Consider the following 14,970-nt stretch of genomic DNA (forward strand, 5'->3'; position numbering starts at 1 on the left):
TTGGTACATTACATGTTGCTGGGCTTGCTTCCTCTTGGACCGCGAAATGACAAATGCAGTTGTTTGAATTATCGTGGACATGTTTTTCAAGTTTTTATGTTTTGTGCATAAAATTATATATAAAAGTTCCTCATCTAACATTTATAAAACACGATTTTTAACCCTATATTAGTTAATTAGTCTATTTATACCCTCAAATAGCAATTATGAAAATCAGGTAATCTTGCGACATGAAATTTCGGCTGTATCAAACACAGCCAATAGCAGCCTCATGGATAACTTTGTACGATCAGAGCAAGGTCCGGCCGTCCGCACCGTTCTGATGATTAGACAGAGTTCGGTTCAGATAAATATGTATCAGACAAAAAATGCGCTGAATCACCGTCAATTGCAGATCTATATCAGTTCAGGGAAGTTTTATACAAACACTGGGACTTTATGCATACATCTATCCACAACAGATAGATGTATAGGGTATGGCTATAGAAAACACAATCACCATTAACTGCATAGAAGTAAAAATCAAAGTATACCAGAGCTCTTGGCCAAAATCCCACGTGAGGCAACAAGAAACATGTCAATATAGATAGAGTACTTATGTACATTCTATATATTTCTTGAAACCAAAGTGTACATTCTGTATATTTCCAATTCCGAGTTTAAGCATTGGGGCGGCAGTTTTCATACGATTGAACAGTGTCATTACCCTCAAATACATGTAAACAAGCAGGGTAAGCCCTGTGGGTATAATGGCAGGGTTTCCATGTTTGACGTGAGTGCTGTAAATTATGATGGCCATAAAAAGCAAAGGGATATCACCTAACGCACAGCGAATGCACGAGAGGTCCCGGTAAAATGCCTGATAGAACCAAACATTGGCTTGGAGGCGCCATAATGCCTCAATCTGTAAACACCAGAGACAGCATCTTCAGGAACTGTCCACTCCAGAGTAGCAAAACTTCTTGAACTCAATCTTGCGGGCCTTGACCACTTGAAACGCAATGACCAATCATCGTCATCGTATACAGGAACCCAATTATTGTTACCATCTAGCTTCTCGACGAGTGCAAAGGTGCCATCTGTAAGGAGGTCATTCCTTGGGCATGCTGAATAAAATGTAGCATTCACAGTACTACCCTTGTTGAATGTTGAGTTACTGGGAACATCCGAGCTGACATCCCCGAACTTGACACCAAGAGGAGTTGAGTCAAAAACAACACCAGGAAGTAGTCCAATTTGCTTGTCCAACAGATCAGGTGGTTGGAGATTTGTTGGGACCTCTTTGTTTGCAGTCATGGCTGTAGCGAGTTTCTCAAATTCTTGGATATAGGCACTCAAGGTGTGGGGACCATACAACGTTGATGCCCCCTGTGGAAAGGTATTCATTTCAACAAATGGTTAATGAGATAATATGTATCCAGAATGTACTCAAAGAGATTATGGAAATTTGGGCCGAACAAATACCACATATTGAGTTTTGGAACATCGATAACAGCTAATTGTTACAGGCCCTGTTTGGGGGAGCTCAAGATTTTGAGAAGCAGCTGGTGAGAGTCCAACCAGTGAGCCAGTGAGAATCTAGAAGTTAGGTTTCTCACCTTGTGGCTTCTAGATCATTTTCAAGATTGTACAACTAGTTGAATGAGAATTTGGACTGTTTGGGGTAGTTGGAAATTCTGGAAGAAGATGCAGCTGCTACAAGTTCCCCCAAACAAGGGCTATAATTCTCCATAGTCCAAAAATTAAGCACATAAACTATATGTACACATAGCTATAAATGAATTGTGTGAGGGTTATTAAACGTTAATTTATTCACTTCTAATAAATTGCTCTTAATATAAAGAAAATATGATATAAGATTATACACACCTCATATCTTTGGATTTGATATTCTTCAAAAGTTGTAACATACTGGGAATAAGAATTTGTTAGCCCCGCAAGAACAACATGAATATTTTTATTGAATTCACCATTTCCACTTGTAAGTACATTTTTCACAGCATTGCGCAGCCGTCTGCCAGCCATTGTTGTGAATTCTGTACCACATAACAGTAAAAATTGTATAGTGAGTATGAAATGCCATGTTACAATCTACTGGCACTGGATTAAGACATCATATACACTTTTAGCTTGCATAAATTCTAGGATCAAAGAACCGAGAAAATACCTCCAGGGACACATAAGATAACCAGCTGGCCAATTCTTATTATTTGAATTGGAAGTATTGCAGGCTGCATAATACTGCAGAAGTCAGTACAAGACCAGCAAAAAAACTTTTGGGGGTAAATTCATTGAGTAGTTTAGTAATAAATTTTGCCTCTGAGTTCACATGTCATGGAGCTCAGTCATGACAGGTGATCCCCTTGCCTCTAGTACAGAAAAATCGTGCTGGTAATAAATATCAAAGATACTGGCTATGGTTTAAGCTCTGACAATAACTGACTGTTATAAACATGTTCAGATGAACTGAACCAAAAAATTAGAGCATTTGCCAGTCATCATTGTTACTAAGAATTATATGTAATGTCAGCATATGCAGTACAAGATATCCTACACCAACATTTGCTCCTAAATGATGGCGACATTGGACCTTGCCAACAAAATATCAAGTGAACTAGGTGTTTCCAGAGAGGTACTACACCCTTGTCTATGATTTTTTTTTTGTTAAAAAAAAGAAGCCGTACCGCCCAATCATATGGTTCCTTCATTTCACCGGTGTCTAGCAATATTGGTTTTGGAGCATGACACTCAACTTGTTCCCTCCTTGGTGTCTTTAGTAAGTTCCTTACTAACCTCCAGAAAGGGTTTCCCTGGTAAGAGATGTATAGACCAGTGAATAGCATGGTACACAAAATTTGAAGCTAGTATGTAATTGACATGATCAACCTTGACATCTCCTTGTCTGAAATCAAAAGCTCCAGGGCCATCTGTGGTTCCAGCAGCAAAAGCAAAACCCATGGCTGCTGGGCATGTTTGCACTGTCTGTTGACTACCTGCACTTGTAGAAACTTTAACTTCGAGCTGTGAGAAATCTAAATAAGTGTGCCTATAGTCAATTTTGCCCTGTATTTCTTCAGAAGCTGAATTAAAGAGGCCAACAGCCTTAAGAAATTGCCTATTCCCAATAACACGGGTACTTTCAAACTCATCAGGGTATCTGCAAAGAAGCAATGAAAAGCCATGTTTCAACAATTTCTATGAGACGTGCAGGAAATGTCATTAAATTTTTCAGGATCAGTGGATACCCTGGGCCTCGTCCATAGCAAAGTTCATTTCTCCCATTACATGTGCTGTGATTGAAGTCACATGGAAGGTTGGTGTCAATGCAAAATGTTCCAAGGACATTTGGACTAACATCTCCACAATTGGATTGGCAAAATGCAGAAACAAATTTAGGTTTGTTTTGTTGAGCACTTCTTATACGCCTAGTGATACTAGAACCTGCCAAACGCCTGCCACCTGAGGCCTCGTAGGATGATGCCAACTGTATCAGGTCATCAGCTGAACAACAATTGAAGAAAAGAAAAATTCAGGCATCACCAAGCATGTTTCATCAATATATGCGAACAGCTCAAGGAGCATGGTTCATACTTATCTCATTTGGTTCAGGAATGATAGTAGAAACTCTTCGCGGAAGTACAGATGTCTTGTGCAGAGATCTCAAATCATCAGAATTTGCAAGAGCTGACTTTTTGGGCAAGCCATTTTGTTCAGCCCAGTCTTCCATGAAGAGTGCAGCGGCTCCCTTGTTATCACCACTTATCAAGGAATTAGTACGGCTCATTGATGTTCCATGAGTTGCAAACCAATTGAAACTTCCAATTGGACCCTGTTCATTGTCTACAAACTTCATGAGGGTCATTTCTTTATCAACATTATACTGGTATTTATTTCTCTCTTCAGCAGGATTATTTAGGTATGCACTTGGGCTGCGATTCACACCAGCATCAAGGAGGTCACCTGAAACCAAATACCTTTTTTTTAAAAAAAAATACAGTAACAAATCTATGTTCAGTAAGCATCATATGGGGAACACAAGTACACAGCATACGTCTAAAATCAGGCTTCAATGCATCTATTTTTAGCTTTCTGAACGTCAGAAGGAAATAATCTGAATTCAAGTAATAACATTTGAAGGCCTACTTGAAATAAATGAAATGGCACTAAGATTAAAGATACACAAAAAACACCAAACAGGTGCGTTTCCATTGCATAACTGCAAAATTAGTCCAAGAAAACGCTAATTTTATACCTTTGTTCACAAATATTTTGCCAGGACGGAGGTTGTTATGAGCTTCAACAATGCTTTGCTCGATGCCATCAACAATCACATCAAATGATTGGCGAACAAACCCAAGAGACGTGACAATATAAACCACATATTGCAGATAACCTCCAGGCCCAGCATGAGTGTGGATACCACTGATAGCCACATTGTTTTCGTTATAAAGATCACCATACCTGCAAATTTGAGTATCCACACAGTTATGAAAGAATTTATTGCTAAGGGTCTGAAGACTGGTCAGTTGGAGAAAATAGAACCTAGAAATTTGGTTCTTTCTCCACGGGACATACAATACCATCATCATATAGTTGAATGATTAGCAGTTTAGCACACAATCAGAAACGCAAGCAGCCAAGTAGTTAATCGGTTTTAAGAGATAATGTTCCAACAAAGTGAGGTAACGCATACTGCAACAGACAAGCAATACGAGCACCTTAGCTACAGTATTGTTAGAACCAGCCTACATAATGATGTGCAACAATGCCTTGCTGGGCCTTAGAATGTAACAGATTCAAACAAGATCATATCAGTGAACATGAGTGCATCTGGGTTCCTCTACATTTCTGCAGCATGCATTGAAAAATTGCAATGATTTCAACAGTAAGACGGCAGGAGTAAACGACAGCTAGAAAACAGAAGTGAGGTCATTTCTCCATCCGTAAATATAGCAGCCTCTAGCATACAAAATTTATCCCGGAATATAGCAACTTCTCCACCTACTCCCTCATATGAACCAATAACAAGTTCACAACCATCTCTCATTTAACTTCTCCATCTATTTTTCTCATCTTAACCAATCAAAACCACCCCCATTTAATTTCACCCCTCTCCTTAATCCCCATGAAAAAACTCTAAGAGCTTATATTTTAGGATGGGGGGAGCATAAGTTGGTGAGCTTGACAATGGGTCTGCTAATTTTGGAACCAAACCCTGCATGAGGAAGGTTGATGGGTATTTTTATACACAGTCTATAAGATCATAAGTGCACATCGCACAAGTTGCAACAAACAGGTGAGTATTTTCAGATAATAAGGGTGCAAGGGATGATAATTCTTACCTTGCTTTTAGCCTTTCAAGCACCTTTATAGTCACAATCTGTGATGCCATACAAGCATCGAGATTGACAAACACAACACGCTTTCCATTAGGCTCAGCCACAATAAATGCACGTGACTTAAGCCTGAAGTGAATTCCTGATGCAGTCTGCTCAGCATTTGCATATCCCATCATGTTAACATCTGCCGCAGGTCCTGTTATGTCAAAGCTCCCCATACCGACCAGATATGGTGAGGCTGTGAGTGTCAGACTGCAATTCTGAAGAACAAGAGCTAGTAGAAGCCATAACCATATCCTTGGTGCACCAAAACCACAAGCTCGGGAGCACAAACAATATGAAGTCTCCATTAAGGTTAATGGGATGCACTTGTTATCAACTCATGCAAGCCCAATTTGTTCAATTTACGAGACACTGCAAAGAAATGAACTCTGTAAGAAAATTCATACATCATTATAGAATAAAGGATTAACGGTGTGAATTACTATGTGTATCATCCTGGCAAGTTAAGACACGAGAAGGTGGCAGTTTTGTCTTTAGAAAAACAGTAATAGTACCAATACTGTTTCATTGTATCCCCATGAATAAAGTACGGGAAAGAAGCTGATTTTCGGTACAGAAATGGAACTCTCTAGAAAATTCCGAGTTCATCAGACCTTGAGCACCAATAAATTCGGATTGCTGGACAAAGGACTCGACCTTTTTTTGAAACTGAGGAGGAATTGTTCCGCTTTTATATTAAGAAGAAAAGAATTGACCCACTTTATAGGAAAACAGGGCCTGAAAATCTTACAAATGCACAGTTAATTAAGGAAAACCGGCTAAAACCTTTGACAGAAGACACGAAAAAGGACTCGACCTTGTCAGTATAGGGCACGAGTATGCCGGCCATATTAGATGCTAGTACAAAATCGTATCACGAATTTACAATTACATCGTCGAGGCCTAAGCACACGCCCCCCAAACTTGAAATCCATTTCCAAAGCAGTAACACTAACTTCAGTACCTCAGATCTGGAAAACGGTGAACACCCACCAAACCAGTCGACGCAGAGCAGCATCCCTCACCGGCAAGCGACCCTACGCTTAGACCCCATCAAACTCTACTATAAACACCACAAGGAATCAGGATGGCCAGCCAAATTCTCACCAAACAAACCATGGTAGTGACAGCCCAAACAGTCTTCCGCAGTCTACAAGCCAAAAACCTAACAGCCATCTCAGCGAAGCACGCCACCAACTACGGACAAACGTAGCACACAATCGCGTGACGAGCTCACGAAACACGCCCAATTAGCATCAAAAACCGGCGCGTGGGGAGGGGGGCGTCGAACGAGCGGCGCGGCCTTTAATGGAACTTGGAAGCGAGACGAAGCGGAGGGTAGAGGAAGCAAACTCACCGGCGGAGTAGCGAGCGAGCCCCACCCGACCACACCACTCTCCCGCCCGGGGAATTCAGACCCCGCCGCGGCACCGACGGCTCGCCTCCGCCACCACCACCACCATTTAACCCGACGCGGCCCTCTGGAGGGTTCCGAGAGCAGGGGAGACCTCGTGGTTGCAGAAGCCACTTGGGGTTTACTCCACTGGATGGCAGGATGTGCCACTATTATAAGGCGAGCACGCGGGGGGAATTTAACTATTTGCCACCCTTAGAAATGCCATCTCTTCAAGGAGAGGGGGGAGGGAGGGAGGGAGGGCTGCCGCAGACGCAGGTGTGGGAGAAGGTGGAGACCGGGGAGGGGAGTGAACTGGCGAAGACGACCACGACGGGGACAGTGACAGACAAAGGCGAAGCGTCCAAGGCACGGCTTGGTAGTGGGGAAAGCGGCAGCGCGGCGCGTGGGGTAGGACGGAATGAGCTAATCAGCGGTCGCCGCGCATGGATGAAAAGGAGCGGCCGGCAGCGGGAAAGTTGGCAGGCTCGCTCTCCGGCGGCCTTCAACACATACCTCAGGTGCCGACCGGCCGCCTCCGCCCTGCGAGAGACCACGGCGGCGTCTCTGAGAACGAACGGCCTCGCCCTTGCCTGTGAACTTGCTCCCTTCAGGCATTTACGCGTACTGCCTGCGGACGAAACTCCTCCCAGCGAAATTTTTTTATTAAATAAACATTTTTAGCGAGCACTAATTTTATTAGTGAAGACAATTTTTTTCTAAAACTGAATCTTTTAACCACGCTAGTGTTGGTGACATGGAAAAACAACGCTGGCATGACGTGACAGTCTTGCTATACCATTGTCAGTGACGTGGCAAGACAATGTTGTCATATCACCGACAATAACATTACAAGTCGTTTCGCTACGTCAATGTTGATGGCGTGACCTAAAGGTTTATACGGAAAATATTTTTCCCGAGGTTTACTAATAAAATAATTTATTAAAAAGATTTTAAAAAAAATCTCGGCTCGACACCTTCCGTCCCCGCGCCGTCATCGGTTCTAGTGGGTAGGGCCTTCTTCTTCGGACAAACCAGAGTGGGTTCGGCGACGTATGAAGCAACGTGTTAGATTGAAGCGGCAGCGGGCTGATTCTGCTCATCATGTGTCATCGTGACTAACTGGATTGCATATTAATAGGAGTATATTACAACGAAGGCGACGCTGCATTGTCATTTGATGTATCTATCCGTCAGTGTGTGTATACCCATACACACACCTTGCAAGCATGCCGGATAATAATATTAGAAGGGTCCATAGGTGCGTTTGCTTAGATGATATTTTTGGACGGGAGATGGCGGTTTAACTTTTTTATGCGTTTGGTTTGTATACGAAGATAGAATGGCTAGAAAAAATATTAACTAACGAGGTTGGATGAGTGTATCTAGTTAAATTAGTTAGATGAACTCATCCATATATCTTTATTAACCGGGGGAATTTAACTTTTTGCCATCTTTAGGTTTGGCAATTAGCCAAATACCCTTCTTAAGATTGCACTTATTATTTTACTATTGGAGAGAGAAGCTTTTCTATTTTTTTGCCATTTTGTGTACTATAGACTGCCACATGTGCATGCCAATATGGAATGGACGTGCAAAATTACCAATCTACCCCTGATTGAAATGCTATATAAGCTCGGTTTAGTGGAGATAAAATTAGAAAATAAATTGAAATATAAAAAGTAATTGGTAAGACAACTAATAATATGATAAAATTAAATAATTAGATGATAATATGATAGTGTTAAAATTAAATAATATTAAATAATAATATGATAATGTTAGAATTAAATAATAATATGGTAGTGTTAAAATTAATAATTAGATGATATTATTAGTTGTCTTACCAATTACTTTCTATATTTTAATTTATTTTCTATTTTTATCTCCACTAAACCGAGCTTACATAGTATTTCAATCAGGGGTAGATTGGTAATTTTGCACGTCCATTCCATGTTGGCATGCACATGTGGCAGCCTATAGTACACAAAGTGGCAAAAAGTTAGATAAACTTCTCTCTCCATTAGCAAAATAATAGGTGCAATCCTAAGAAGGGTATTTGACTAATTGCCAAATCTAAATGTGGCAAAAAGTTAAATTCCCCTATTAACTGTGGTCATTAGTGATTATTTAGTGGACATTAACCTATTGTACCATTAGTTATTAAATATCAATTTTACAATAGTGGTTATATATTATATATTGTGTTAATTGGTATAAGATTTATGGCGATTAATTTATATTAATTATTTCAATATATTTATTTCATCCCTCTTCATCTAAACAAATAAAAAATTAGATCGTGACATTAATTTAACGAAACACAAAAATAGATCATAGTATTTCTATAAATATAATGACCATATCACATCCCACGTCGATCGTCAACCAAACGCACCACTAGGTGGTGTTTGGGAAACATGGACTTATTTTTAGTTCATGTCATGTCGGATGTTTGTACAGTGATTTAAAGTATTAAATATAGACTAATTACAAAACATGTTCCATAAACTTGGACTAATTCACGAGATGAATTGCTAATTATGGATTAATTAGGCTTAAAAAATCGTCTCGCATATTAGCTCTCATTTATGAAATTAGTTTTTTTATTAGTCTATGTTTAATACTTTAAATTAGTGTCTAAACATCTGAAGACTAAAAAATTTTAGCCTCGTGCCCTCATCTAAACACCCCTTAATTTCCCTGGATTTTCTATCACCATTTGCCCTTTCAGGTTTTGGCAACAGGCCGTGCTAACCATCCAGAGCAAGCAACATGGATGGTTCGTTGTCCAGAACTTCGCGATAGCGCCATTCGTCCCTGTGAATCACACTTCCGTATCGGCATCTTGCGTGCACTGCACCGTACATCTCGTCAGTCTCAGTCCACACACCACACTCGGTCCACCTCTTCCAAGTTCCAACCACACGAAGCCAATGTGTGTGGCTCAACGCAACAAGCCTCCGGAAGTTGAGACTTGGGGAGCTGGGGTATTGGGGCTTTCTTCTCTCTCTCGCTAGAAGAACTGAGAGGTGAATTTGTTTTTGAAGACTGAGTTTTTTTAATTATTATTTTGAGCCAGTGGCCACATGGTCAGTATAATTTAGCATGGCTATTTGGTACTTGGTAGTAGTATCTACGTTCACCGATTTTAGGAGTATATATATTATATATGTATGTTAGAATAAGTATGCATGTTCGTGCCTATGTATATGATGAATAAGAGTACTGTTTCTATCAGTCTGTAGTACTGCAGGTATATAGTACTATAGAAAATCTCGGTTCGAATAAGATCCGGTCATCTGGTACCTCCTATATAGAAAATGTCTAGTGTGTACACAGCACGTGTAAGTATGCGCCATGACTCCATGTCTCCGTTCGAGACTGAGGGAAACAGAAGAAAGCTTCTTGTTTTCTCTGCACAGCTTTCTCGATTTTTTTAACTGTGTTTTTAAAAAAGAAAAATAATTACTTTGAAAATCATATTAATTATTTTTAAGTTTAAAATAATTTATTAAACTGAGCGCTGATGGTTTCCTTCATTCTACGTATCTTGTTCTCTCCTTTTTCTCTTTCGTTTATCCTTCTTACCCTCAGTGTGCCGTAGCAGTATGTTGAGTATGTACTTATAAAAGCACCGTGTAAGAAAGAATTATGGAACGGTAATTAAACAGTACGTAGTACAGAATATTTTAAATTACACAAATCGGGAGTTAGCATCCTATCCAGTTAGCCAGATGGCTCCTATTAGCGGCGACAATAAACAATAAGGATGATGCCGATAGGATTAGAGTCTGGTTTTCGCGTCTTGCTGTGTCCTGTGTCCAACCGTTTTATTCTTCTACAAGGATGGAAGCGACTGCATTGTTGATGCGACCTCCGATACATAGTACTGAGGTGCTTAACATCATGGTTAAACTAAACACTATACTTAAGAGTTGCTTAACTATATTACTTAGCTTAATTATATTATTAAGCACCTTACTACACACCATGCATTGGAAGTGCCCAATATACCGGTATATTCCAACAAATTCATTTAATTAATAATGAATTGTATATGCTCGTAGAGAAAAAAAACATTTTTAAGTAACCACTTAATTTTTTTTCTAATTTTTGAAAGCGGTAATTTTTGTGTGAGTTAGGGGCTGTTTGTTTGAAGGGGCTAATCCATAAGACCCTCCATTTTAGTCTCTTTTAACCCCTAAAATATCAAACAGGAGAGACTAAAAAGGACTTAAAAATATCTCGATCATTAAGTCCCCCGGGGGTGCTAAAAGGGACTAGAGGCCTATAGCACACCTACTCTACTACTCTAGCTCTATAGCTATGTGTGTTTTGTACTATTGACTAGGTCATTTAATGAGGTTTTAGTCTCTTTTAGTCCTTCCGAACAAACAGGTAGGACTAAAAACACTTATATTTTAGTCCTACGACTAAGACTTATGTAAACGAACAACATCTTAAAGTGACAAAAAGTATGACTGACTTTAATTTTAACAAGTAAGATAAGATGTTTAATAATCTCTCTGGAAACCCCCGATACCTTTTTTTTTTCCAAACATGTATGGACCCTTCTTGTTATTATCCTCTAAAATATCTTTGAATAGGCAAATAGTACTACAATAGCTTTCATAGAATTTGTCGTTTATACGGCCCAAATGGCAATGTTCTTCATTTGTTCATACTCGCTGGTTCGCTGCCGATGAATCGGCAACGCGACAGCTCGGTCGATCATGAAGAGGGCAAGAATGTTGTGACTAACGCTGAAATCCTGTAACCAAAAAAGAAGCCTTCTGTTCTGGAACAAGCAGTAGAAGAGCTCAGAAAGTCAGACGCCCAATTGCAGAAGGGCCGATATATGCTTTTAAGCCCATTCTGCACTGGGTCGGAGTAGTGAATTGCTAAAATAATTTCTTCCTATTCAATGGTCCTATCTCGTACTCAAAAAAAATATATATATATAGAATAATGTGATGTACGAAAATATACCTCCGTCACTTCTAGTTACATAAATATACATTTGCCACGTTGGGTGACATGGCATCGCAATGGTACCACATTCACACGGAGCGACATCGTGCTCCTACCACACTGTATCGGCGTGGATGCCGATGCTGCAGCCTTATTGTGCAGATCGTGTCCCATGTGGTGTTTCCTCGCACACGCCCGGTGCCGAACAACAAAAGAGTAGCACCACAACTCATAAGTTACATCAATAAATCAAGGGTTAGGGCCCCTTGAGATTTGGGGGCCTAGAGCGATCGCACCGCTCGACCCCCTAGGGCCAACCTTATAGTTACACAAAGTAGACTTATCCATAATCTACTATATACGGAGCAATCCGCATGTTATTCGGAACAAGTCGGCACAGTCGCCTGGAGTTTAAAGTTCATTATCCGATCAGACCAGCTATTGGTATCAAGAGTAGGGTAGCTTGGGCTAGAGCCCTACTGCTATACCTAAACATATATTAAAATTACATTTAAAAGTTAGAACATAAACATAGATTTATGTAAATCGTATGAATTTCACCCTACGCTTGAGCGGTTTTACATTCTACAGAAGGTACACCAGCACCAAAGCAATATAGACATAGGATGCATGGTTGCTTTTCCCACTTTTTTTCCTTAAAGAAGCACACCCACCAATTCTTGGTGCATCCATTTTTTTCCCGTGCAGATTTGACCACGCTTGCGCTGCACAATCCCCTGATTTGCAGATTTGTTCATATCTTACAATTAAAGGACCTGGCCAAACACGAGCAACGGTCCCTTGGGGTATTCACACTACGCTTGCATGGCGCTTAGCCTCACCATGCCACGGTGGAAAGAGGAGCAAATTTTTCACTTTTTGCATGCCCTGCCAAGGCCCGCACACCCTCGTCAAGCCACGCGTGCCTCCGCCTTGGGCGCGGTGAGGAACCCGCGCGAGGCACGCACTGCGAGCGCCCTAGCATGGTCCCTGAGGAGAGAGAGGAGCCCGGCGTGGTCATCGCTCCGCCCTCCGACCACGGCCGACGCGTCAACGTCCTCATGAACTCCGCGCCGCCGCCGACATCCTTTGATGCGCCCCGAGGCCTGCCGCGCTCCGGCGTTTGCTGCCCTCCGGCGCGCCTTGAGGCTCGCTACGCTCCGGCGTCCACCACCCGGAAGCTTCGAGCTCCAGTGAGCCCTGACACCCGTCCCCTCCGACACTCTCCGACGCCCGCTGCCCTCCGCACCACCTGTCGCCGCCGCCGATGCCGCTCCGATCTGGAACGAATGAGGTGAGAGAGAGAGGAGGTGAAACTGTGAAAGACCGAGAGATGGAGCTGCGCTGCGGGAGAGGGAGGAGTGAGGAGGGAGCGGTGGGTCCCACCTAAAAGCTGTTGTGGGCTCCATTTTTAAGTGATTTACACTGTGAATCAAGTGATCTGTGGAGTAGTTTCATCTAAAGTGATCTGTGGAGTAGTTTCATCTACGTGGCAGAGAGTACATACACTGTGAATGTACTTATGCGAGCTTACCTTGGATCTCACGTCCAAAGATTCCTGCCGCTTTATTAATCCCAGGTTTCACGCAAGACGACAGAGCAAACGTTGCGCCATCGGCCCGTACGGGTGACGGCACCCTTCGCGGACCAAAGGTTTCTGCGGCAACCGTGCACCCGCGTACGCAAGCCACATGCGTCCATAGCCCCCGCATGTCCCGCGCAGCCGCGACCCTCGCGCATGCACATGCACGGAACGGAACGGTAAGGCAGAACACAGGATGTGCCATAACGTACCGCGCGTGTACGCATGTGCAACGACGCGAGAAACGCAGCAGCCGCGTGCAGCGAGCACCGAGACCGATCCGTCACGACGAGGGAGGAGGGATGAGCTCGGCTGAGGAGGGACGAGATCGGCGGGAGGAGGCGGTGGGCTTGGCAACGGTGACGGCGACGGGGGAAGGGGGTGAGGAGGAGCGACGGGAGCGAGGCATGGTGGCCGGGCTGGTGGACAGGGCCAAGGGGTTCGTGGCGGAGAAGATCGCGCAGATCCCCAAGCCTGACGCGACGCTGGACCGTGTCTCCTTCAAGGGTGTCACCCGCGAGTGCATCACGCTGCATAGCCACATCGACGTCAACAACCCCTACACGCACCGCATCCCCATTTGCGAGCTCACCTACACGTTCAAGAGCGACGGCAAGTGCGTGCATTGTTTGGGCGTATCGGTCCAGTTCGTGCGTCCTCTCCCCTCTCATGTTCATCCTATCAGGAGAAAAAACAAGAGTCAGGTTCTCACGCGATTGTGTATCTATTTGCAGGGTGATAGCGTCCGGCACGATGCCTGACCCAGGATGGATCGCGGCGAGCAGCACGACAAAGCTGGAGCTACCGGTTAAGGTGCCGTATGACTTCATCATGTCCTTGATCAAGGACTTAAGCGGGGACTGGGACATCGACTACATACTGGAGGTTGGGATCACCATTGACCTCCCCGTCGTCGGCAGCTTCACCATCCCGCTTACCACCGAGGGCGAGATGAAGCTCCCCACCTTCCGGGACCTGATCTTCTAAAAACTGATCTGATGCATGATAAGTTACGTCCGGTTCAATGTTGTTGCAGCATTGTCAATTGTTTGTTCCATTAATTGGCGTATACATGACTGTTCAGATTATATTAGTTGCACAATTCTTCGGTATGCTCCCATGAAACCTTGTTCATTATCTCCTCAGTTTCTGTTGTCAACATGTCATGAGTCTAATCTTTAGGTATTGTGAGGAGAAATCTAGCATCTATGGAGTATCAACCCATTGATTTGGAAAACATCCCCATAAAAATAAAGTGTTCCACATTAGACTTCTCATGCATGGTGAATAATAATGGCGTAATAAAGCTCACTAAAGGAAGGTTCTTTTGGTCACAGCTCTAAATCCTACATCTACATTGGATTTGAAGTTTATAAGTTAAATTAAAGTGGTTTAAAATTTTATATTTCATTAGAAATAAAACAAAATGATTCATCCATGCATTATTAATGTAATCATGAATGTAGATCTATGGATTTGTGAACATATAGAGATCTCCAGCTCCAGAAAATCTCGGATTCTGAGCAGTACCAAACAAAATATGGATATGAAGTTTCATAGCTCAGCTCAGTATGTAGCTATACAGTTTAAGTGAATGCCATGATATGTTTCTAAGACTTCATCATTCTACTATGGTACAC

At 42.4% G+C, this 14,970-nt stretch overlaps 2 protein-coding genes across 3 annotated transcripts; one reads left to right on the forward strand and one right to left on the reverse strand.

The window, feature by feature from the left end:
• Window positions 1-583: 583 nt before the first annotated feature.
• Window positions 584-6,947, reverse strand: LOC102715249 (neutral ceramidase). 2 transcript variants are annotated; one of them, XM_006644323.3, is made up of 10 exons: window positions 6,739-6,947; window positions 5,343-5,753; window positions 4,253-4,461; window positions 3,592-3,960; window positions 3,246-3,501; window positions 2,887-3,157; window positions 2,685-2,810; window positions 2,168-2,231; window positions 1,870-2,036; window positions 584-1,368 (listed from the first exon to the last, which is right to left on the reverse strand). In XM_006644323.3, exons 2-10 carry the CDS (start codon window positions 5,687-5,689, stop codon window positions 820-822), a joined length of 2,358 nt encoding a protein of 785 aa, XP_006644386.1. In that variant the 5' UTR covers window positions 5,690-5,753; window positions 6,739-6,947; the 3' UTR covers window positions 584-819. The 2 variants fall into 2 exon arrangements, with proteins under 2 accessions (XP_006644386.1, XP_015699114.1); XM_015843628.2 differs by lacking the exon at window positions 6,739-6,947 and adding an exon at window positions 6,346-6,361.
• A 6,596-nt stretch (window positions 6,948-13,543) lies between these two features.
• On the forward strand, window positions 13,544-14,653 carry LOC102717486 (late embryogenesis abundant protein Lea14-A-like). The gene is made up of 2 exons (XM_006646059.3): window positions 13,544-13,946; window positions 14,065-14,653. The coding sequence occupies exons 1-2, from the start codon at window positions 13,633-13,635 to the stop codon at window positions 14,315-14,317; spliced, it is 567 nt and encodes a 188-aa protein (XP_006646122.3). The 5' UTR covers window positions 13,544-13,632; the 3' UTR covers window positions 14,318-14,653.
• Window positions 14,654-14,970: the final 317 nt, after the last annotated feature.

The sequence above is a fragment of the Oryza brachyantha genome, chromosome 1 (assembly GCF_000231095.2).
Source record: "Oryza brachyantha chromosome 1, ObraRS2, whole genome shotgun sequence".
NCBI lineage: Eukaryota > Viridiplantae > Streptophyta > Magnoliopsida > Poales > Poaceae > Oryza > Oryza brachyantha.

Excerpts from the sequence above, each read along its gene's own strand:
- LOC102715249 (XM_006644323.3), bottom strand. The coding sequence starts at position 5,689 with ATGGAGACTTCATATTGTTTGTGCTCCCGAGCTTGTGGTTTTGGTGCA. Across the intron at positions 4,462-5,342 it reads CTTGAAAGGCTAAAAGCAAG|GTATGGTGATCTTTATAACG; the intron begins GTAAGAATTATC and ends TCAAATTTGCAG. Across the intron at positions 2,232-2,684 it reads AGGAACCATATGATTGGGCG|CCTGCAATACTTCCAATTCA; the intron begins GTACGGCTTCTT and ends AGTATTATGCAG.
- LOC102717486 (XM_006646059.3), top strand. The coding sequence starts at position 13,633 with ATGAGCTCGGCTGAGGAGGGACGAGATCGGCGGGAGGAGGCGGTGGGC. Across the intron at positions 13,947-14,064 it reads ACGTTCAAGAGCGACGGCAA|GGTGATAGCGTCCGGCACGA; the intron begins GTGCGTGCATTG and ends ATCTATTTGCAG.